This window comes from Gymnoscopelus microlampas (assembly GCF_963454915.1).
Source record: "Gymnoscopelus microlampas genome assembly, chromosome: 5".
NCBI lineage: Eukaryota > Metazoa > Chordata > Actinopteri > Myctophiformes > Myctophidae > Gymnoscopelus > Gymnoscopelus microlampas.
Genome location: NC_139942.1, coordinates 13,171,168 through 13,196,184, shown reverse-complemented (window position 1 = coordinate 13,196,184; position 25,017 = coordinate 13,171,168). Strand labels below are relative to the sequence as shown.

The window sequence follows — 25,017 nt, the reverse complement described above, 5'->3', positions numbered from 1 at the left end:
TCCCATATCTGCTGGGCGAAGTACAGTACAACAATGTGCTTGCAGCAATATTTTTGAGCTTCTGTGATAGAGAAGGATATCAAACAGAACAATCATTGTCTGTATTCCTGCACTATCTGCATCGAGTGACCTAGGTTCATAGAAATAGATTTATTGGATATAATAGGTTCTTGGTTTACCAATGATCCTAGATTACTATTTCTATGCATTTGATGTATTACCTCGTGATCTCCTTGCTTACTGTAAATCGCTCTGGATTAAGAGCATCTGCTAAATGCCTAAATTGTAAATTGTAGAAACACTGTACATACAATCAGAGCAATTACCTTTAATCACTTTTGAAAAAATAATGTAAATGAATTGTAAAAACACTGTACTTAACAAAAAATAGCTGCTATTTGTGCACAACTTTGCAAAAGCTTATCCATAACCTTTCCTATGTGGATATATAGTCTAACTATTTCTGACAGCAAAAGCAAAATTCTTATGGTCTTGTAAGTTACACATTATTTCTATTCCCTTTTTATTGTACATACATTAGTTTGTTTTGATTGCATTGTTCCACTTTTGCTTTGGCATTGTTTTCTCATGCCAATAAAGCCTGTTGAATTAAAATTTAATTGAATTGTGCGTGTGTGTGTGTGTGTGTGTGTGTGTGTGTGTGTGTGTGTGTGTGTGTGTGTGTGTGTGTGTGTGTGTGTGTGTGTGTGTGTGTGTGTGTGTGTGTGTGTGTGTGTGTGTGTGTGTGTGTGTGTGTACTAGGACACCATTCTTGTCCTATTAAAATGTTTTTAGTACCACCACTGACATACTGACATACTGATATGCATGTGTATGTACAAGCGGCTTGACTACATCCCTCGTCTTTAGCGATTGCCTTTTCCCCCTTTTTTGTGGCAATTTCGCAATAACCATATACTTACAAAGCCATGAAAATGTTCATTTTCTGGTACATGTAGGTAAGGGTACGTCATAGGCAGACCTGGCTCCCTAGAGAAGACAGCACCCACTGCACACGAAATGAACTGGAAACTGAGCTACACTTCCTAACCGCCTGCCCACTGTACCAAGACACACAGAGACACATACTGTACATCCCACAGATTACAATCACCCAAGGAGAGTTTGAAAACACTAATGACAAAAAACTCCCATATCTGCTGGGCGAACACAGCAGCAAGATGTGTGAGCTACTCTGACAGAGAAGGATATCAAACTGAACACAACCACCTTAAAGACTACTAATCATTGTGTGTATTCCTGCACTGTCTGCATCGAGTGACCTCGTTACATAGAAATAGATTTCTTGGACATTCTACTGTTTAGACTGGTGATAGGTTATTGGTTTACCTATGATCCTAGATTACTATTTCTATGCATTTGATGTATTACCTCGTGATCTCCTTGCTTACTGTAAATCGCTCTGGATTAAGAGCATCTGCTAAAATGCCTAAATTGTAAACTGCAGAAACACTGTACATATAAACAGAGCAATTACCTTTAAACACACTTGAAATGGTGTAAATTAATTGTGGAAACACTGTTCAGTACATAAAAAAAAGACACTTTTGAAAAACAGCTGCTATTTGTGCACCAACTTTGCAAAAGCTTATCCCAAGCTAACCTTTCCAATGTGGATATATAGTCTAACTATTTCTGACACCAAATGAACAACTCTTATGGTTTTGTAAGTGTGTGTGTGTGTGTGTGTGTGTGTGTGTGTGTGTGTGTGTGTGTGTGTGTGTGTGTGTGTGTGTGTGTGTGTGTGTGTGTGTGTGTGTGTGTGTGTGTGTGTGTGTGTGTGTGTGTGTGTGTGTGTGTGCTCCGTTTTTAACAAAATGACTCAAATCATGAACATGGTGTGCGATATCTGTGAAATGTTCCACACACATTCCCACTAGGCCAAGGAAGAAATGCCACTAGAAAAAAATCAAATCAGCCTCATGGTGGCGCTATAACAGGCTGATTCTGTTTTTTATCTATAACTGCACCGATCTGTGTAAAACTTTGTATGCACACTCCCTAGAGGCCAAAGAAAAACGTTTGCCCTGCATTTTTCACACCTGCCTTTTACAACGGCACCAGGAGGCCGACTTACATAAAACACAGTTTTAGATTTAATCCTTCAGATGTTATCCAAATTTCACGCAAATCGGTACACATGATCTCTATAGTCATGTGATCAAGACGGCTCTGTTAGATTTTTCATATTCCATCCTGATTGGCTAAGATTGACATCTAAAGTTTGTAGGAGTGGCCCGTTTTTTTTTTTTTTTTTTTTTTTTTTTACAAATCTCTTTATTATTTTTTTCAGACAAGTTAAAGTCAGTCATGTCAAGCAGTACAAAAACAGGTCTGATTTTTTTGGACAAAAAAACACAAATAAACAAAGCACATTATAACAAACAATAAAAATGGGTAAAGTAATCATGGTACATGTTAAGAGAGGTCATGAAAATGATAAGAATTAAAATAAAAACAAACAAGACAGACAATAATCAAAGACACTCAATCATACCAGGAAGGGGAAAGGAGAGAAGGGGGGAGGGGGGGGGGGGGGTTCTCTGCACAGAGCACTAATTAATTTCGTAATATGGGTGCCAATGAGGTCTGGTAAGGGTTACTAAAATTCTTTGGAGAAACATGGTAAAAAGAGTCGTTAAGAGAGAACTTGAGTTTGGTCTAGTCTCTCCTTCAAGGGAGACACTAATTTGTGGGTTCTTCCACCATAGTTAGGGTGTCAATGTGGTCTAGAACGGGTAGCCAAATTTTATGAAACATCTCCAAAGAGCCGTTAAGGGAGAACCTGATCCTCTCAAGTTTGAGACAGTATAGGATTTCCTGAATCCATCTATTGTGTGTAGGAGGAGAGGGGTGTATCCATTTAAGGAGAATAAGCCTCCTAGCGAGTAGGGTCGTGAAAGCAATAACTCGGCGTGCTGAATTGCGCACAACAGGCATTACTGTGGTTCCGAGAAGAGCAGTGAGGGGATCCGGGTCAATTGGTTCACCCAACACTACCCCAAGGGTGTTAAACACCTCTGACCAAAATGTTGACAATTTAGGGCAGGACCAAAACATGTGCATGTAATCTGCTGGCGATTGTTTACACCTATTACAAGCATCGGACCTCTCAGGGTATATTCTGGCCAGCTTTGCATTGGTATAATGGACTCTATGTAATATCTTGCACTGCAATAGTTTGTGCCTTGCACAAATAGAAGAGGTGTGACTGTGAACCAGGTCTATAGCATGGTCCCACTGATTATTGGACAAGGTGATACCGAGGTCCTGGTCCCAGGTAGCCCTCAGGGAATCTAAATGAGTCGAATTAACTGCAAAGATTGTGTCATATATAATTGAAGTAAGCTTCCTGTCACCCGCTCTAAGGGATAAAAAGGAGTCTATCACCGAGTCAGGTGGCCGGTTCGGGAACTGAGGGTTCTGACTTTTCACAAAATGCCTGATTTGAAAAAAGCAAAACATGTGAGATTTAGGGAGGTCGAATTCAGCAGACAGGGCTGCAAATGAGGAGAAGATATTGTCAGTATAAAGGTCTTTGATGGATCGCAGACCCTTGTCTGCCCAAATCCGAAATACAGGGTCAGTACATGATGGAAGGAAATGGTGATTCCTGTATACGGGTGCTAGATTTGAGGACCTGTGTAAACCAAATTGCCTTCTAAACTGGTTCCAAATCTTTAATGTATTAACTACGATAGGGTTTTTGGACACTTGCTTAACCGGGAGGGGTAGTTGAGAGCAGACCACCGACCATAAAGAGAGATTCGAGGAAGCTCCCTCCATGTTGGCCCATTGGGGTTGTACTGCAAAAATCAAATTAGTATTCCAGAAAGTTATTTTATGTATGTTAGATGCCCAATAATACTGACGGAGATTGGGAAGCGCTAAACCACCCTCGGTTGAGTTGAAGGACCGTGCCTCTGATTCGAGCCTTTTTATTACACCATAAAAATGAGTTAATGAGCCGATCGAGAGTATAAAAAAAAGATTTGCTGATGAAAATCGGAATATGTTGAAAAGGATACAAAAAACGGGGCAACACCACCATCTTTATCAAGTTTACACGTCCTAATGAGAGAGGCAAGGTAGACCATCTAGCCAAGTCAGACTTAAAACGTTCCACCAGGGGGCTGATGTTCTTTGCGAATAACTCTATGAAAGTTTTAGTAAAGAATATTCCCAGGTATTTAAATCCCTCCGTAGCCTTTTTAAAGGGAAAGAGAGTTTGAGGAAGCTTGTCGGCCAGAGCGTTAACAGGGAAATATTCACTCTTCTGGAGGTTAAGTTTGTAACCAGAGAGTTTCTTGAATTGCTCTAGGATGTGTAAAATTGCAAGAACAGAAGATGACGGATCAGAAATGTACAACAGAAGGTCATCTGCATATGAGGAGAGCTTGTGCATAGAGCCAAAGGCCCGTTTTGAACAAAATGCTGCAAATCATGAATGCAGTGTCCAATTGGGGTGAAACTTTGCACGCAGAGTTGCACTACGTTGAAGAACAAATGCCACACTTTTAACATTGCCCTACTACTGTATAACGCCACCAGGAGGCCGATTTTTGCACATTCTTTCTTTTATATTACTCACTTACTTACAAATTGTGTCCAAACATCTCGCAGATCGGTACACATTCTCTCTAAAGTGATCAAGACGGATCCGTCCGTTTTTTCACATTCGATCCAGATTGGCGAATTCCGAACATTGCTGGCCCACAATAACCTACCTGACCTGGTGGAGACCTGTGCTCCGAGGAGCACTTTTTCTAGTTAATCATGATTTCAAACTCTCCTTGGGTGATTAATCTGTGTAAAGTATGTGTCTCTGATGCTTGGTACAGTGGGCAAGTGGTTAGAAAGTGTAGCTCAGTTTCTACCTCATTTTATGTGCACTCTTCTCTTGGGAGCTGAGTTATATAATATTATGAAAATAACTGCTCAGAAACGGCATGGTCGCTGACATTGACAGGTTGGTTAATGCAAAAAGAGATGTCAGGTGCCTGGAAGCAGCAAGTGACTGAGATGAAATGTCACGCTGGCTACCCCAGGTAAAATTGCCATTTTGGCAATCATTAAAAAGGTTGTTGTTTTTTAACTTTAAAAAAGTGGTTATTTCTTGGAAGCATTTAGACATAATATGGTGATTCATTGTCAAAAAAGTCTGAGTTTGATTGTTGGAAGCAGGCCTGCATAAAGAAAGGTTGTGTACCCATGTATACATTTGTAGCAGAGACGGTATTTCAAATGTAATTATTCTATTTTAAAATGGTTTATTGGGGCTCCTTAAACAAAAATAGCATGTTTTCTTCACCTCTCTTACAACATTTATTGTAGCCTACAACTGTGATACCAATAATACAATTCTTAATAATAAATCAAATGTGTAAAGGCAGTTGTAGCAGTGACTGAGAGGACAGGCTGAAAAACAAAGCCAATTGTGACAGCTGTGTAAGTAAAACGTGCGCGAGCGCACATGCGTGTCTGCAACTGGTCACGGCCTTCATCAAGTCACCTTTAGACCAATGTGGCCCTTACCCCAAAATGAGTTTGACACCCCTGTTCTATATCAATGATTATCAGAATATAGTTTTAACCTTTTAACTAATAACTTTTTTTTTGGTTTTAACCTAGAAATATCACTAGAACACCTTTAAAATACTAGTATACTATTCAGCAAATTACTTCATAATGTTAATTAGATGTAAGCTAAACACTGGTCAATTGTACTCTCAAAGCTCTCATTGAACCCAATAGAAACATGTGCTAAGAGCAGCTCTGCTACAGTCCACAGTTGCCACATACTGTACTGTATACAGTATGTATAGCCTGTATGTGATTTATATTTATTTCCACCAGTCCAGAGGTCAGGCCAGAGGTACGGTTTGTAGTTCTCACTTATTTATTATTATTTCATTATTTATGTGTCAGACGTTCAATAATAATCATGGATATACCCATATTTCAATAATGGGAAAGAAATAAAAAATGGCTTTCAAGAATGACAAAGGACCCTCATGTTAAACTGGCAGGTATGGTCCTTTATGGCAGTGGTTCTGAAAGTGGGGCCCAGGGACCCCCAGGGTTCCTTGAAGGGGTTCCGAGGGGGTCCCCAGGAAAATGTATGAATAAAGCATCAAAATCAGTTTAACCACTTTAAACCTATTTTATACCTCAGCTGTTTGAAAATAGCCAATAGCCAAATAGCCAAAAAAAATGTATCATCTTGCAAAAAGTCCCTGGCACAACATATATTTGAATAAGGGGTCTGTGGCTAAATACAAATCAATGCGGGGGTCCTTGACTTGATAATGTTTGAGAAGGACTGCTTTTTCATGTCAAGGACCCCCAAACCGATTATGTATTTGGCCAAAGTTCTGATTCACAGTCCTTTGACAATGCAGCCTGATCAAAGGCTTTTCAGTTGATTAAATCTGGCTGTTGTCAAACTGAGATAGACAGGTATCAGTATGCAGAAATAACAATGTCCTATGATTAACTTGAGTAGTTCATTCATTATTTGAACACACTAGGTTTTTCTGGTTGATATGCAGCCTGAAAATCCCATCCTATTAGCGAGTTATGGCTTTACAATTCTGTAACACTGCTGTAGCGCCCCATATGTGTGCAATTTAGTTGCACATGTGGTCCCTGGTTTGGCTATTCTGATAGCAGACCCCTACTGTACCTACACACAGCTGTTTCCTGATAGCCTACGCCCTACGTCACTAGCACAAAGTGACTGAGTGTAGAACGGAGCTCAACCAGGCTCGAAAATGTCACAACCGAAGTAGCGGTCCATTTTTCCGCCTTGTTTTGAGATATGGACATGTTAGCAGTGTACACGGCACACTCAGTCAACTCAGACTCAGCACATCAGTTGAAAAACTCTGCCTTAGTAGGCTACACATTTTCATAAACACTTAATGTTTGTAATCGCTAGTTTAAAGTCAGTATTTTTTATTATCGTGATATGCACCTCAAATGGACTCTTGGATATATTTCTTTCCCATTATTGATATCTTAGTATATCCATGATTATTAATGAAAGTCTGACACATAAATAATAAACTCAATGGAGACTCTTTGAGTCTCCTACCAGTCATCAAATTATTTCCTTAGGCGTACTCTGGCTTTAGTGATAGCCCCAGACAGTTTTGAAGTGGTTACGTTTAGTATTTACTGTAGATATTTTAGACCCCCCCCCCCAACTTTGTGCCAGACATGGCTGGATGCAATTGGAAACGACAACATAACAGTTGAAGACGTACAAGCAAGAACTCAGGATATGCAGCGACCACTTTCAAGCCACAGACCAAATAGGTGATCGTCTGAAATCTGGAGCTGTGCCCAGTATCTGATGGTTGTGTGTCCAATTAAGGCCTCACATTTCAACCAACGTTTAATATATTATTTGGATGGATGGATGGATCATAAATAACCTTGAATGTTTACTATTGCAATTTCTCCTGGGACAAACCACAGATTGACTGGATTACATGACTCAGTAGACACTCTTCATATTTAACACTATCCATTCAATAAGTAATGTTCTGTTCTTTCTATTGTTTTATTTGTTTACTTATTATTTATTATTATTGCATTTTGAGTGCATGGTTTTAATATCCACTGTGCACTTACCACCTTTACTACCAGTAACTGATTGGTGTGACTCAATGATTGGACCTCACTTCTGTGCGTGTCCCCTAGTTTACAGTGTTTCCCAAACAGTGGGTCGGGACCCATGTTTGGGTCGTGGACCAATTTTGAAGGGTTGCAAATAATATCCCCTTTTCTTCGTTTCCTAAATTAAAAAAGATATACATACTATTTCAAAATATTTAAAAACAGTTAAAAAAAAAAAAAAATCACAACGTTTTATCAATTAAAAACAATTCCAAGTATATCATAAGTACATGATTAATTAAAATTAATTAAAAATTAAAAAAATGAGCTAAAATGTTCTGAGACTGGGGACAAAAGTAACAGGGGGCAAAGGTAACACACTCAATAATTCTAATTAGAAATAAGCTAGAGGGGTGAGAGTTGTGCACATGCTCAGTAGGGTCCTCTCTTTGCCTATGGAAGGATAGAATGATCATTTCATCTCAGCAGAAGTTTTCAACAAAAAACTGATTTTAAGGTGTAAATGTACATTTTTGAGTGTACAGTAGGATATTTTCCTTCTGCTGTCAAAAGATAAGATGTCAGCTAATTTTAACTTAGATGAATTGTATCCCTATGTTATTGGTCACAAATTAACATCAGCAGCCTAAGTTAGTATAGGTGTTTCTAGCTAGAATATGGGATTTTATAAATCGTATTATTAATTAGGGCACATATATATGTTTCTTATAGCAAAAGATGACTACGATAATTGAAGTAGTCTGTGAATTATGAAGGCAAATACAAAAAGTGTTACTTTTGTCTCCGGTCTCCCCTACACATTGGCCCTGTTGGGGGGGGGGGGGGGACTGTTTCTTATTGGCTTTTCATGTCTTTGGTCGTATTCTGGTTCGTCTTCATGTCGTAAAATCGGGGCGTTTTGAGAATATTTAAGGGCGTGTTATTTAAATGACGCTCGTTTCAGCCGTGACATTTATCAACGCTGGGACCAAGTGTAAGCTCGGATCAGCTGTGTAGGATGCGTTGATAAATGTGACTTCGACGTTGGTGTACGGCCGAATATATGGAAAAATATACGCCGGTTTATACGCTGCGTTGATAAATGAGGGCCAGTATGTCTATTCAGTTGATTTAGATACCTGATGAAGGTCAGTTTACCAAAATGTTTTCTGTTAAATAATGTTTTGTAAGTGAATAGTGTGCAGGACCAGTTCTTTTGACTCTAACCTGGCTGCTCTCTCCTACACACCCGTCCTTTCTAAGTAGGTGTGAAAAAGACATTAGACTTTAGGTAAACCATTTATACAAATACCGTAACTTATTCTACAAATTATGTCCACATTAATTATCTTAGACAGTAACTTACCTTGGACAAAACACATGAATAAGATAGTTGCTAGGATGAGAAATGGTACTTCTATAATGTGGGAAATGGTTGATACAAACTGAACCAAACAGGGGATTCAGGCTTTAATATTGTCCAATCTTGATTATTTTCCAACATTATGATCTAGTGCTACAATGGATAAAATAAAGACATTATAAATGTACAAAACAGAGCAGTGGGTTTAGGTTCTGAATACAGAACTAATGCTGTTGTAATGCATAATTGTCTAGCTTGGATATTTGTTAAAAACACATTACTCTGTTCATTAATTCTGCAAAGACTCATTTATTTTGTATAATACATGTTTACTCTACCATACATGAAAGGAGGATATTTCACCTTTCCAAAAGCAAGATCAGACAAACTCAATTAAATAAACATGGCATGCTGAGCTATGCATAAATGGAATCTAGAAATATCAGAAATATCACACAAGAAAATGGTAAATTTGTATTTTAAAATAGATTAAAACAGCATATTTGACTAGGAATTAATCATTACTCATGTCACTATGTTTTAGGGTGTAAGTTGTTATGTAACACTGTCACAATGAAAAGTTGTTTGTGGTCTCCAGGAAGAATAGCTGCTGTTACTGTATGCTGCAGCTGATGGTGCATAAAAACAAAACATTTTTATTTTCCTTAGATGTCATAAATCTTCATTCAGGTTGTGGATTAGCTTCGGCTGTGATGCAGATGACCCTCGTTTCCATGATGATGCAGATTGGTCTGTGCTCGTGTACAACTCAAAGCCTGATATATACATGGTTGAAAATAGCAGATCTACAAGCTCTAGGGGGTCCTCAGAGTTACTACAGGGGGCCGCCAAATCTTTGTGTGATTGGAAACTTTATTATTATTATTATTATTTATTTTTTTACATTAACCACTTGAACCCTAGAATCCCTATCCTGAGGGGAACATTAGCAGAAAATAGCCGATCTACAAGAGCAGACTAAGTACAGAGTTAAAGGTCAAGTATATTAATTAAGGGTTTATAAGTGGTTAAATGTCTGAAAATATTCATTAACATGAATCCAAAATTTGCAAAAAGATGTGTAAATAAACAAAACCATAAATGTATCCAACACTGATGACAGTGCTGTCAAACAAGTCTATAAAGGTATCTATGAAATCTATGAAAAGTTTAATCTGCAACATATTTTTATACAATATGTAGTGAAGGGGTCCCTGCTGAATCAAAAACGTTGAAGACCCCATGGTCTAAATGGTTAAAATGGAGCTTTCTGGATGGACAGGAAGTTCAGTTCCTCAACTGTGATGTCATGACATCGTCAGTTACATCAGAGTTAGAGGAGATGTGACTGGAAATGCAACTACTGTACTTTAAACCATTTTATCAACTGAAGAGTCATTATGTAACTACTGTGTGATATGTATACCTTTTTTCAGAACTTTTTTGTCTTCATGTTTTCTATAATACAGCTTTTCTGAAGAAAAAACAAATACTACTGTATTACTGTATCATGTTGTTTTCTTGCTGTATTGTCAACTGTCCATTACCGCACCAACCCATAACCCATACAATATAGCTAACACCAATGGAATGGTTGTAGTTGGTCTACCTGCTCTTCTATTGAGACATTACATGTCTCAATACATTTATTCCCTGGTGTGGAGTAGGACACTACTGGTTGCTGGAGGTACTGAATAACACTGCATAAAACTAACTCTAAAGTGCTCTCTGTTATAAATCAACAGAGACAATTTCAGCACCCAGGTTATGACATGAAAGTAATGGATTGTAGCTTTAATGATGCACACACAAATAGTTTCTTCTCTACGTTTTAATATCATATTATAGAGAAACATTTTTGTCAATTACACAAAAGGTTTAATTAGTTGAAGATCACTCCATGTACATGACAACACAATGGCCCAATCCAATTGAATTTTGCATCTATCACTTATATAATATACGGTGTAAATGGACAATTGACAAGATTGTGCTTAATGATTAACAAATAAGTAACAAATAAAATAAAGACATTTCATGACTCAATGTTTTCCAGTTAATCATCATTATTTTAGTACAACAAATACTCATAACTTAGGATGGGGAAAAACATGCATTTTGTTCTACTTCTTTCAAATGACTGTCACACCAGTTGCTTTAAAAACAAAAAAAAAGAATCACGAAGTCCAGGCACGTTAATGGACTTTTACATTAATAATCCAGTAATAACTGATGTACTGTCTCCCTCAGGGTATCCCTTCCCTCAAACAACAAAATATGTTTTTAAATCCTTACACTGGCTCCCTGTGTGTCAAATAATTGGTTGGTCTATAAAGCTTTAAATGGTTTAGGGACAAAATATATTTCTGATCTTGTACGATATCATGAACCATCAGGACCTCTCAGGTCATCTGGGAAAGGTCTGCTTTCTGTTCCTACAACCACAAATAAACGTGGGGAAGCAGCATTTAGTTTTTATGCTCCACATACCTGGAACAAACTCCTAGAAAACTGCAGGTCTGGTGACACTCTTATTTATTTTAAAACACAACTAAAGGCCTTTCTGTTTGCTGCTGCCTTTGATTGAGTTATTTTTCTCTTTTCTTTTCTCCTCTGCACGGTAGCGGTATCTATATACATTTGTACTCATATTGTTTTGTGCATCCTAATGTCATTGTGTAATTGTATTATTCTGTTTCCTTTGCTTGATATTCTGTGTAAAGCACATTGAATTGCCTTGTTGTTGAAATGTGCTATATAAATACAATTGCCATGCCTTGCCTTGCTTCTTTAACTTTAAAAATAACTCTGGTATTTGATATAGTATGTTGTGGTTGTTTGTGGCCCATTCACAGTCTACTCTACATGTCCTTCAAGCTATCAATAGCTTGCTCTTTTGTATGTTCCCGCCATTCTTTAGGGATTTCTCCACTGCCTTCAAATTTTTTGCCATAACGATCCTCCAGATCCTTTTGAAATCGACAGACAAACCATTTCCAGTATGTCAGTTTTGATTCATCAGGGGTAATTCTCCAGTTAGCATAGTCTGGACCAGCTGTCCGATACCCTTTGTATGGAAAGCTCTCCCCTGGATTTCCTCGAGGGAAGAAGATTAAATCACTAGCAACATCTGTTGTACAGAAAGAAATGCAAAGTTCCACTGTGTTTGTCCAGTGCCATCCAGTGATTCCAGACGGACGATGAAAAGGGACAATGTGATCATCTGGACTGTGATTCTCAAGGGTGTTGGTACAAATGGCTTTACAGAAAGGACACTGTACCCAGCAACACCTGCACAGTTGGTCGATAAGAATGCTATCTGGTTTCTCTCGGGCATCCACCATTTTGAATGAGAGGCCGTCCAGATCTGCCTTCATGGAATCAAAGCCTTTTTGAATCTCCCCTTTAAGAAAGTCAAAGTCAAAGCTATCTGTGTCATTGAAATTACCAACCCAGTTGGTAGCAGTAAATCTTAGGTAACCTTTTACCTGACTGGAAAACTCCTCCAGCCACATGTCAGTGTTTTTGTGTTGATTCAGAGACTTGAACTTTGCTGTCGCGTCATTCAGTGCTTGATTCAGACGCCTGACTATGTCCTCCACATTCTTCTTCATGATACAGCGTACTTCGTTGTCATTGTGTGAAATGTATTTCTTAACATTTTCTTCTATAAATGTCTCTACGTGTTTCCTTGGATTGCTGATGTAGTTCACATAACTGCTAAACTTTTCTTGCTCTGCTAGTGATTTTAACACATGTTTCTCCAAGTCCCTCCTATTCCCACTGAAGGGAGGGTATCCACATTTCATCTGTCCAGCCAAGTCAATGGCAGTCTTGTCACATACAGCTTGAATTGTAGACACTTTAACTTCACTGCAAAGTAATCCACTAAGCACAGCAGCCAATGAGCTACCTTTACAATAGCTTTTGAATACGTTATAGTATTGGTCCTTTTTGTTTTCCAAATAAGCGAGTGCATCATTGTTCTTTTTGAATTCTTTGTGAGACTCTAAAAGCCAACTTTTTGCAATGTCAAATACATGAAGTAGAAGTTCAACTGTGAACTCAGTTTTAAGGACATATTCATCTCCCATTCCAAACTTTTTCACTTTGGTTTGGACCATATTTGCTACTTCATACAAGTAACTGATATCATAACCTGTAGTGTTAACAGGTTTGGCCTTAATTAAGGCATTGGATTTGACCTCAACCTCATCAATGAATGTTTTTATCTGTTGAACATATTCCTGAGGAAGTGTGTGATTAGCCGAGGTGAGTTTATTTTTTAAGTGAGTTGCAGCTTGTCCAAAATGTTGTAGAAAAGTTTTATCAGCATTGTCTTTTTTGATTATGTTTACATAATCATAATAATTTGCAATTTTTGATATTTTTTTGTAATCTTGTTTGCATTTTGCTATGACATTCGGCAGTGTTCCACTGAAATTCTCTTTAAGGACAGAATCAATATCGTCATGAATGTTGATCTCCTTTATGGGATGAATATTAGCAGTGAAGTCAGAAACCCACTTTTTCCAAACAATGTTGAATTCCTCTGCAAGTGCCTTTTCATCCTTTCCTGTTTCTTTTAATTTGTGGGCAAGCTCTTGGCTCTTTTTTATTAGCTTGTTCTCATAATCTGTCTTCTTGTCATCCAGCATTTTTCGAGCATTTCTTTGTTGAATGATTTTCTCTAGCTTCTGTTTAGCTCCTTTCACCTGATCATTGTGGAAATTCTCAATGTTGATTTCAAATCGTCCTTTCCATTGTAACAGTGTATCTTTAACACTGTTATCGTCAAAGTGCTTTTTCATTTTTTCGTCCACCTCTTTTCGGCTCTTATTAATGCCTTTGACAAGATCATGGTGGTCAATTTTGGTCAATGGTGGTCTTTCATTTTCAATTCTGATGAAAAGTTGGTTTTCAGTTGTCAACATTGATTGCCTTAAATCCCAGGTCCATCTCCCGTACTCTTTTTCAAGTTTTCTGTACAGTGCAATTTCCTGTGTGTTTTTGAAACTGAAAACAAAGTTTTCATTGAGCAGGGCATCCCAAAAGTCTTTAATGGCGCTGTTGAATTCTGATAGTGTCAATCCATTAGACTTAGATGCTTTTGAGAGGATTGTGTTCTTCAGCTCTTGGATGCTCTCACTATAACCTGGGTTTGGAGGGGCCATGGGTGGATTGCCTTCCCACAGCTGAGAAATGTATTTCACATCTGTTTCTACATCAAATGCAATGACATCACTGAATAACTTTGCAGCAGAACCTTCCTCTTTGGCAGCTAACTCGGTCATCTCATCAAGTTGTTCTTGTAGACGTCTCTTTCCCACCTTGTTTTTGTCACCAGCTTCAATAGCTGTAACATTCTGGTGAACGAACACACAACTTGGAGACAGTTTAACCTGTGTCATTCTCATGCAGGCCTGAACAGCAATATGAAGAACATCTTGCATATCAGCTGGATTCTCTCCAAAGATGTTGATCAAAGTCATGTTTCCCAGGCCAATGACAAATGTTGCCAATTCATTGTCATGGTGACGAGTGTCCTGCCCTGCCAGCTCAGGAGCACGCAGTCCTTCAGTGTCCACAACCAGGACATAGTCAAATTTGAAGTCTTTCTGGATCTCCTCTGACACTTTCACTAGCTGCATGAAAGCCCCTCTAGTGCACCTGCCAGCACTTACTGCAAACTTCAAGCCAAACATTGCATTCAGCATTGTAGATTTCCCACTGCTCTGAATGCCTAAAACTGACAAAACAAAAACTTTCTTGTCTCCGAGTGTTTTGATGACCTCACCTAGAACACTTGTGATCCATGTTAAAGGCACATGAGCTGCATCTCCATCCATCAGTTCCACTGGCTGTCCTGCTATCATAAGCTCTGCAGCCAGCTTAGGGTAATGAGACAAGTTCTCTCTATTACTAAAACATGCACAGGCTTCATAGATTTGTCCTATTTCTCTCAGGATGTGCTCAACTCCAACAGTTGCTGACTGTAGTTTATCTGAAATGTCCTCCAACTCCTTTTGCTTCTTCTTCAGCAGCGGTGATGTGTCCTGCTCTTTCTTCTTTTTCAAAGCCAAGACCTCAGACCACTTTTTATCATATTCCTTGTTGATTTCAGAGAGTTTATCTGTGAAGACGTTATCCAGAAAGAATTCAATCCATTTTAGGAAGTAGAGTTTTTCATTCAATTTTGGAGATTGCAGGTTTTTAATAAACATCTGCATCAGCTCACTGGATGGTTTGTCACATTGTTCCTGTCTAATTTGTGTCATCTTCTTTTCTTTTTCAGATTTGTCCTTCTCAAGGTCTCCGCTGAGGTGGTACAGCTCTTTATTCACTCTACACCACTCATGCCACAAGTGCCCATGACGTGGTAGAAATGTGTCTTTGATCTTTGACAGCTCTGTTCTTTCAAGTAAATGAACAATCTTCGTAGCAGCAGATTTTCCTTTTTTGCATTCAGGGTCTTCTTCATCTGTTTTGATCCCAGAAGCATTTCCCATGCTTTCAAGTTGGAAGGATGCTTTTGATGTTGACAATATGTTTCTAATGATTCGGTTCAATTCTTCAGCCACATCTGACTGACTTCTATCCTTCACACCCATTGTATACTTTCCTAGTTTTATCTGTTTTGCAACAGAGTCATTATCAGCAAGGAGACAAATGAGAGGTTTTGGACCCTTAAAAAGGTCTGACACCATTGTCATACTTTTGTCACCTCTTCCCAGAGTAGGTAAAAGGACAACATTGACTGAAGCCTTATCGATCAGTATGTTACGCTGTTTTTCAAGTGATAGGGCATCTCCATGAAGATTACAGAAGGCAACACAGTCAGAGAAAGCATCATTTGTTTTTCCAGCCGGGAAGTACCAGGCAATCTCTGCCATACCATCTATCAGGCAGTGAGATTTGGTGGCACCTGGACGATTCCTATGAAAGAACGTGCTGTGACGGTCATTGATCAAGGTATTCATCAGCTGAGATTTAGATGATGACACTGAGCCAAGTCGGAAAAATGACACCATAGGTGTCTCAGCTTGGCAAATAGGCAAGTTCCTACATGTAATGGCACCTGAATTATCAGTTACATTCCAACTTTTTCTTATTTGCCTAAATGTCCACAAAGGACACTGGATGTCCCTTGTGAATGGGTCAGGCACAAGCAAAGGTAAGGCATATTGACACTGTGATAATTTGGTGATCATGTTCTGCCTGAGAAAGCTATCTGAGCAGTGAAACACAGCCATCTGAACATCCATTGGATGGACATGACAATGCTTAATACTCTGATCAGTGTTTACATTGGCCATGCTTAGAATATCAAATAAACTTTCTTCTGTGGCAACCATGTCAGAATCTGGATTGTCTTTTAAATGGTCTTCTTCTGTACTTGCTACTGTTACTGGAATGTACCTGGCTCGCATCAACAACTTCTGAAGGAATGCATGAGCTACATCTCTCTCAGTTATCTCATGAGGCTTTTTTATGGAAGGACCTATTTTCAGAAAGTCAGCAGTTGACAACTTAACTTGATAGTTGTGTTCGAGGTTAAGTCTGCAAAGCAGTTCATTAAATTCTCTTGAACGTTCGACTTCTGGGCTGATCTTTTCAGAAATGTTCACATATTGCAGTCCGTGGCCGACCTTTAAAATGAGCAAAAAAATAAAAAAGTATGTTAATACAATCTGATATGGAGCAGAAAGCCCTGAATGTCTTGTGACACCAAATACAGTTAGTTATCTTACCTCAGCCGTGTTCTTGATGCTAACTTCATCGGAGGAACCTATTTGTATAAACAAATACAGGTTAAACCATTACAGTAAACTCAATGCTGTGTTGTTTAAATATAATTAGTCATAACAAATGTTTCCCTGAAAGTAAGTGTAATAAACTTTGAGGTGTTCAGTCACAAGTTTACTGGTTCTAATAAGCTTTCAGTATGTTCACTTGTGAGAATGTGTTCTATGTTCATAACTTCATCTCTGAGCTTCCAGCATCAACAGCTTTGAGGTATAATAATAATTATTATAATAATAATAATAAGGGTAATAATAATAATAATAATAAGGGTAATACTAATAATAATAATAATAATAATAATAATATGAATTTCCATTCTTATGAATGCTAGCCAGTGGATACTGGCTGTAACTTTAGTTGTAAGCCCCTTTACTGTGTTGCATTATTATATTTGCATTGTTGCTTGCAGTCATATAATTGCTTGGAATGATTTAAGCCATTGTATATATTGTGAGTGAAGAAATAGCTGTTGTTGGTCTATGAAACTGAATAGCACTGTATAGACTGTGTTGTATAGGCATGGACTGCAGCCTTTGAGCAATAGGTGTAAGATGGACTCGATATGATACACAGTTTCTAAGCTCAAATGATTAAGATTGGGTTTAATCATGGCTTGAATACAGTATGTGGTGTGTGCATGTATGTGCACGCACACAGGGGTGGGGGGCTCTGGAGCTTCAGTGCCCAGGGGCCCCCAGGGGTGTTAATCAAGCCCTGTGTAGAAGGTTTTGTGCAGATTGATCAAACCCCCCAAGACAAGTTAGAATTTAACTGATATAATTCAAAATGGTGGGAGATCTAAAGGTCAGAGGTCAAAAGTCAAAGAGGTTAAGTTGTTCGCCATGAGGAGACATATGTGTATTGAAGTTTCATGGTATAGCTCACACAGGGTATGAGTTATACCGGTTCAAAGTTTGCATTTTCAATTGAGTGCTATAGCAGCACCCTTTGGCCAATGGTAGAGGGTTTTGTGTCTTCGCCATTTGACATAGCCCTCTACCATATTGCAGAGTTTCGTTAAAAAAACAACTGCATGGTTAGGCAAATACTAAAACGCCGGAAGAATAATAGAACCAACAAAAACAATAGGGGACCACGGCACTACGTGCTTGGCCCCCTAATGATAATGATACCTCATCAAGCATTGAAATATTGAAGGACAATAAAAGCTCACCTCTTTGTGGATCCTTCAAGATGCCAGCACCATCCTGTTGAACACAGTCATGTTATTTCATTTCAACAACATGCACAGTATGGTATTGTACAGTATGAGCTCTCACCATCATTATAGCTGATGATTAGTAGTTGTTCAAATAATTGCGAGAACATATAAACAAATTTACTTTTTGGGCTTTGTAAACAAAACAGGGTCGCCCGGCGTAAAGCTCCTGGCGCTGGACCTCCAGGTGTTCCATGGTGGGCATGAGCGCCAGGCCCTCGGCCGTGCGCCACAGAAGGGTTACACCACACAGGTCGATCAGCGAGCCGTCCACCAGTTCCTGAGACTCACTGTCCACCTGGACGGAGAACATAAGATTTGGTTGATGTTTTTTGTAGACAAGAATGCAAATATATATGATGAACATAGATTTGAACATGCTTTGTCCAAAGCATAAAACTAAACAGAAGAAGCTTGAGAGCTTATTTCCATTTTGTGGTACTTTGAGTGCTTGTGCAAATGTGTTTGGGGGAGGGTACAGACATACAGTACATAGAAATACAAATAAATGAATCAATCAAGATTAATACATTTATACAATTCAATTTCTATAATACAACTAAAATGGCAAAACCCAATGGGTACATGGGTTATAACTCAATAAATTGATGGTTAGGCCTAGCTGATATTAACCCCATGAACCCGAGCATTCCTATTCTGGGAATGTCATAATAGGCCAACATTCGATCAAAATAGGCCAAAGGATTTGGTGTAGAGGGGAAGAGGGAGGGGACAAACTATAGACCCCTGGAGGACCCCAGTCAATTAAGTATAGGGTTTAAATTAAACCAACATGCAAATATCAAATGTACATACAGAGAATGTAATAAGGGTCTCTTGGACCCCCTGACCTGACCCCCTGACCCCAACACAAACTAAAATAGGAAATACATGCAAAATATTTACACTACTCATATTTACACTTACACTACTAAGCTTATTTTCATGCCAATATATCTGTTGAAATGTCCCATTCCGATTTCTTAATAATAATAATAATAATAATGATAATTTTAACATTAATAATAATAATAATATTAGCATGAATAATAATAATAATAATAATATGGCACACAACACCCACCAAGCAACACGCTTGGCTTATTCTAATTTCACGTTCAGCAAGGGCGTACAAGTCACAAGATGAATCAAAATTTGCATGTTGCGCAAATCAGCGATGCAGAGTAACACTTTTATTATTATGTGATCTTCTACCAGGGTCATGTGTGTATTTATGTATGAGACACTGGGTGATGCTCCAAAGCTAACTTTATTGCAAAACTTATTTTCTTTGGATTCTGAACTCAGCCCAGCACCTGGTTATTAGTGAATGGATGTGTGTGCTTTATCGTTTGCTTCTTTATTTATGTATGGCAAAAAGGGAGGCATGTGGTGCACTAAATCGTCAGAACGGAAGTTTGTGTGACCGTCTGATTTCTGTATCTTTGATTTCGCACAATGACGTGCACTGCCAACTATTCTAGATTTATTTTGTTTTGATCATTTGTCTGTGCACGTGTACTCTTTGTTGTGAACATGTATACTGTATATAGTCCTCACCATTTTCCCCCGTTGCTGATCCCAGGAGGTCTTCCGGAGGGTGAAGGTGTTGCCGCACACCGAGATCTCCCTCCACAGGCCGGGCTTGGAGTCCTGAGTGAAGCCATGGTGCGGGTGCATCACCAGCACGCCGTTGGTGGTCAGTCCGTCCATCTGTCCATCAGGCGTCTTCCATTTAACTGAGTTCTCCTGCAGGGGGAGGAAGGTGGTGAAAGAATCCTCAGATTTTTTACCAAAGTAAAAGCAGCAATACCACAAAATACTATGTTACAACAAGTAAAAGTACTGTATTTAAATATTTACTTTTAATACAAAAGCATCGGCATTGAAATACGTGTACTTATAGTAAGGAGAAGTACCAAACTTTTTTCAAAAGTAGCAGATCTAAAAGCTCACAACACATCACATTGCAACGCGCTGTAATTGCCTATTTTCCAGGTTTTCATTTTGAATGCATTTGTTCATAACGGATGAATCAATATCAAACTAGAAAAAGTGCTCCTCGGAGCACAAGTCTCCGCCAGGTCAGGTAGATTATTGTGGCCTCCTGGTGGCGCTATAATAGGCCAATGTGAAAAGGGTGGCATTTCTTCTTAGGCCTTGCACGACAATCGGACACTGCATTCATGATTTGAGGCATTTTGTTCCAAAAATGTGGTTTGCTAAATTAGACCTGCTGGTGGCGCTATAACAGGCCAATGTGAAAAGGATGGCATTTCTTCCTGGGCCAAGTGGGAATCTCTGTGGAAAATGTCATGGAAATCGCATGCTGCGTTCATGATTTGAGGCATTTTGTTCAAAATGAACCAATCCTGCAAACTTTGGAAGCCAATCAGGATGGAATATGGAAAATCAGACAGATCCGTGTTGATCACATGACTATAGAGATACTGTGTAACGATTTGCGTGTTTTTTGGACAAAATCTGTAGGAGTAATAGCAAAAAATGTGTTTTGCAAAAGTCGGCCTCATGGTGGCGCTATGACAGGCTGATCTGAAAAATGTGGGGCAGAGGTTCTGCTTGTGGCATCAAAGGGGTGTGTGTGTGTGCAGTTTCACAGCGACCGGGCCAACGGTGGCGGAGATTAGCTGGTCGCAGACAGACGGACGGACACACGGACACACGGACGGACGGACGGAGGGTAAAACATACTCTCTCGCCAAGCCTTCGGCCTGGCGGAGACAACAAGTTATGATTCCCTGCACAGTCATACAAACACAATTGTGTATGAGACATTTCATCTGACATTTCATAACCTACATCCAGGAAGATGTTCTTGGAGGAGTCGAAGCCGCCGGCATAGATGTGCGCGGCATAGGGCGGGCTCCTCTGGCAGATGATGCGGCAGGACTGGCTGTCGGGCACTGTGTCCGTCACCACAAAGTCAATGGGACTCTCCGTGGACCGCCCAATCTGTTATAGACAAACACACAAGGGGTTGCACATTATTTTGGGGATGTCATGTCATTATAGTTACTCATTATAGGAGGGTGGCGATAGCTGAATGGGTATAGAGGCTGCCTTGGAAACAAAAGGTCCCAGGGTTGATTCCTAGCAGGACACTTAACCCTGCTTATCCGCCAATCAGGAGAGAAGACAATTATTCATCAGCTTCAAATGTTCCAGTTCCAATATTGTTTAGTTGTTTTCACTAAAGAGCTGGAGAGACCGGATTCTTACTGAACAAACACTCTATAACTATCAGAATACAGCATTTTTAATGATCAATCAATCGACTGTGTTCCACCTTGGATCAGTGGCAACTAGACTGAAAGAACGAGCCGAATCGATGGTCTTGAAGGGCGGATCCAAACCCAGCCGCCCGGATTCATGCGGCGCTTCCTATTGCTTCACCAATCTATGCCCCCCCCCCCCCCCCATTTGTGCTGACGTCACCAAATTTAGAGCAACATCCCTCTGCACTCTGATTGGTTAGGAGATAACAAGGTCCTAAGACCATCGTTCCTGCATGGCTCGCCCAGCCTTTTTTTCTTTTGTAACAAAACAAAAGGCATAGGTTTCCGAGGCTAGTGGCAACTAACGTAGCATACTTTAAGTTCCTATTCATTGATATATGTATTGGTTATATTTTCAATACAATCTTAGCGTTTTGGCAATTATGTGGGGGCCCACTAGCAATATCCTCACGGCCAACATGGTTCTGAATCACTGGTTTATATAGTGCAAAGCATAATGTATGCATGTTGGATCCTACAGACCTGAAACATGTCCGTATTGCTGTCAGGACCGTATTCCACCACCACCATGGAGGCTTGGGAGAGAGTGTAGGATATGCTGTGCTGGTCCATGATGCTGATAGCCTATGGAACACAGAGAAGTTCACTGTTAGAAACATCCAGTGGTGGAAAGTAACTAAGTACATTTACTTAAATACTGTACTTAAGTAAAATGTTGAGGTATTTGTACTTTACTTGAGTATTTCCAATTTCCAATACTTTTACTTCTACTCCACTACATCTCAGAGGCGAATATTGTACTTTTACTCCACTACAATTATTTGCAGGTCTTAGGTGGAAATCAAGTAATAACGCCACCATCTTATGCACAATCACTATTTTACAAGTCACGCTGAACTCAAACACTTAAGACTTGTCAGCATAGCAAAAGTTTTCTTTTGCTAATATAATATGCTAATACTTTTGAACTTTTACTCAAGTAAGAAAGTATGTTTTACACTGTGGTTTTGTTACTTTTACTAAAGTCCCAAATCTGAGTACTTCTTCCACCACTGATTGTACCTTTGCTGCCTCTGGAGTGCCGTCCATGTGTACAGTGCTTGGTTTCACACCGTTGGCCGTGGCTCTCTGGCACAAAGCAAAGTGGCTTTTTGTCCTGGCCTCGTCCCCGTTGGGCAGGAAGCCATCGTACCTGTGAAGAGAAGATGAAACAGTGGTGGGAGCGCTGTGGTTAATAAAGTAAGTTTGTGACAAGTTTAGTTTGGTTTCAAATCTTTGGAACAGCAAGTATGCGTGGGCAGTGTTGTAATATGGAGCTTCATGGCAAAGAGTCATAGGATCAACCTGGCCAGGTTATATGATGTACAGTACATAGATTATAACACTTTGTGTTTGGCCTGCGAGGTTACGTCTGCCAACATTTCCACAAGTCCCCATTTGTTTATTTTCACTGACAACGCTTCTTCTTTGAACTTATGTGGCACACTTTTTACCACTTAACCACTTATTTCTTGCATTTTTTGCACAACCAGAGCTGGCAGTAAACACAAGCAGAGTTCACTGTGGTTTTACCCACCATGGTGGCTGGTAAACCGACAAGTTAATACTGATCCCTGACTCTTGCCCTTAAACTAGCCATCTGTCTCTACACTATACAATTCCCACTCAAACTACAACATGGTCACTGTCGGGTGGAAACCTGACATGTCCCAAACCCTATTTTTTCAGTATAAATGAATCTATAGTTATTATTAAGTCACAAGTTCTTGTCAATAACCAACACACAAACTTAACCACTTTCACTTTCCAACATTTTACAAAATAGCGAAAACAACCGATCAACAAATTCACAATGGGAGCCCTGTGAGCTTGTAGATTGGCTATTTTAACGACAGTAATGAATGTAAAACCTACACACTGCATTTATTTGCTTGAGTAGTCAAATTTGGTCAAAGCAAAACCACTGTCACCTGCAAGGTTCACTTTTTTTGTTTTCTTCAGAACTTTTAATCTATTTGAAGCCAACAACTGACAAAATAAGAATATTGATAGCTTCATTGATGTAAGGGACGGTTATTATTTTCTTCATTTTTTTTGTTTCGTTTTTACTAAAAAGGAATTGAAATCCCCTCGATTAAGGTGGAATTAGTCACAAATGCCAATCAGTAGTTGAAGGTCAATGTAAGCATTCCAGTAAACCAAAGACAAACACATATCACTTACAACCCTTTAAAGTCTAACTCTAGACGATGCTGTACAAGAGCCATGTGTGTTTTAGCAAAACCACTGAGCACATTCACACAATGGCCATTTAGCTCTTATTGTACAGTACGTCACCAAGTGATGAGTGACCAAATGATGACTGGCATGACCGCAGTGGGAACATGGTCAATAGGCTCTATGCACAGCAACTGTATTGGAAAGACATTGGGCGGCTTTCTTAATTCTTTCATAGGTGTACCAATGATTCTAATGAATGCTCCGTTCCATTTAGTGTAGCACAGATATGTCAAACTTTTTTATTTCAAAATCCCCCCCTAACTTTCAGAGTTATCAGCACCCGGACACTGGAAGGAATTGGCAGCTGTGCATAGAGCTTATTCAATGAATATTAATAAATGAACGTTTCATACCCCAGGACAATGAGCTCCCCATATTTGACTGGGCCTTTGATGGAGGCCGGTGAGCAGGACATATTTTCTTGCCACTGCGACATCGGTGCTTCCTTCCGAGGAAGGGTGGTGCAGTGCTCTCCGATAGCGAATCACTCTGTCACCTGCTTCAAAGTCTAGTGGTTGTTGCTGTCCTTTACGCCACACTTAACCTGCAGACATCACAGGAAAAACACGTGTTAGGTTTAATTCTAAAATGAGGCATTCTCTCTTTAACCACTTAAGCCCTGTTTATACTTCAGTGTACGGCAAAAATAGCCTAAATCTTCACGCCCACACCGCACCAAATCCCGAAGCTTGTTAATCTAAATATTTATTTTTCAATATTATGAAAATGTTTGAAAATGTCCCTCTACAAATAGGGACGTCACATTTAAAGTGGTTAATACAAGTGTCACTTTTATAAAATTCTGATGTAGGTCGATCTAAAACCCAACTGTAGATACTTTTGCAGTTATTGTGGTTGTTACTTTAAAATTGACATACCACAATTATTCAGCAATAAGCATTCTGTAAGATCTTCAGATATCACCCCCACAAACATAGACAAATTGGAATGAATCGGAATTATGTATATAAACGGAAAATTGGAGGCAGACTAAACAAGCTAACCAATGTTGCAGATGCGGACAGATATCTGTTAGTTTAAGTGGAAGTACTCTGATTTTTTACGTAGGTAAAAGTATCAAAACCACAATGTAGAAATACTCTGTATTATAGTAGTATAAGTAAAAGTCCTGTATTCAAAATTGTACTCAGTACAAAAGTATTGGCATCAAAATATACTTTTATCAAAAGTATAAAACTCAAAATATTTCAAAGGTAGCAGATCAACAAGCTCACAATGCGTCACAACGCGAGGTGTTGTGAGCTTGAAGATCTGTAATAATACATCTAAATCTACAAAGTAACTTTTAAATAAAATGTTCAAATAATTGAGTAAAAAGTACAATATTGCCAAACCGGCCTGACACACAAGAGACATGTGGATTGTGTGAGCTAGTATAGCCTATAGACGCACTAGCAACAATGTTTAGTTTGTATTTCAGACAAAAA

At 39.2% G+C, this 25,017-nt stretch overlaps 4 protein-coding genes across 6 annotated transcripts in view; 2 read left to right on the top strand and 2 right to left on the bottom strand.

The window, feature by feature from the left end:
* LOC311046270 (uncharacterized protein) overlaps positions 1-25,017 on the top strand; it is a 249,409-nt gene that overhangs the window by 136,537 nt on the left and 87,855 nt on the right. The gene's annotated exons all lie outside the window — the stretch shown is intronic.
* LOC311045925 (C-type lectin domain family 17, member A-like) overlaps positions 1-25,017 on the top strand; it is a gene marked incomplete at its 5' end in the record, with an annotated part of 158,061 nt that overhangs the window by 109,183 nt on the left and 23,861 nt on the right. The window lies entirely within an intron of this gene.
* On the bottom strand, positions 11,869-16,369 carry LOC311045927 (interferon-induced very large GTPase 1-like; the record flags this gene model as incomplete). The annotated part of the gene is made up of 2 exons (XM_084057999.1): positions 13,429-16,369; positions 11,869-12,840 (listed from the first exon to the last, which is right to left on the bottom strand). The coding sequence occupies exons 1-2, from the start codon at positions 16,360-16,362 to the stop codon at positions 11,869-11,871; spliced, it is 3,906 nt and encodes a 1,301-aa protein (XP_083914125.1). The 5' UTR covers positions 16,363-16,369.
* Positions 16,750-24,005, bottom strand: LOC311045926 (E3 ubiquitin-protein ligase pellino homolog 1-like; the record flags this gene model as incomplete). Its single annotated transcript, XM_084057998.1, has 8 exons — positions 16,750-16,796; positions 17,988-18,021; positions 18,157-18,330; positions 19,593-19,781; positions 20,853-21,005; positions 21,812-21,913; positions 22,352-22,481; positions 23,923-24,005. The coding sequence occupies 8 exons, from the start codon at positions 24,003-24,005 to the stop codon at positions 16,750-16,752; spliced, it is 912 nt and encodes a 303-aa protein (XP_083914124.1).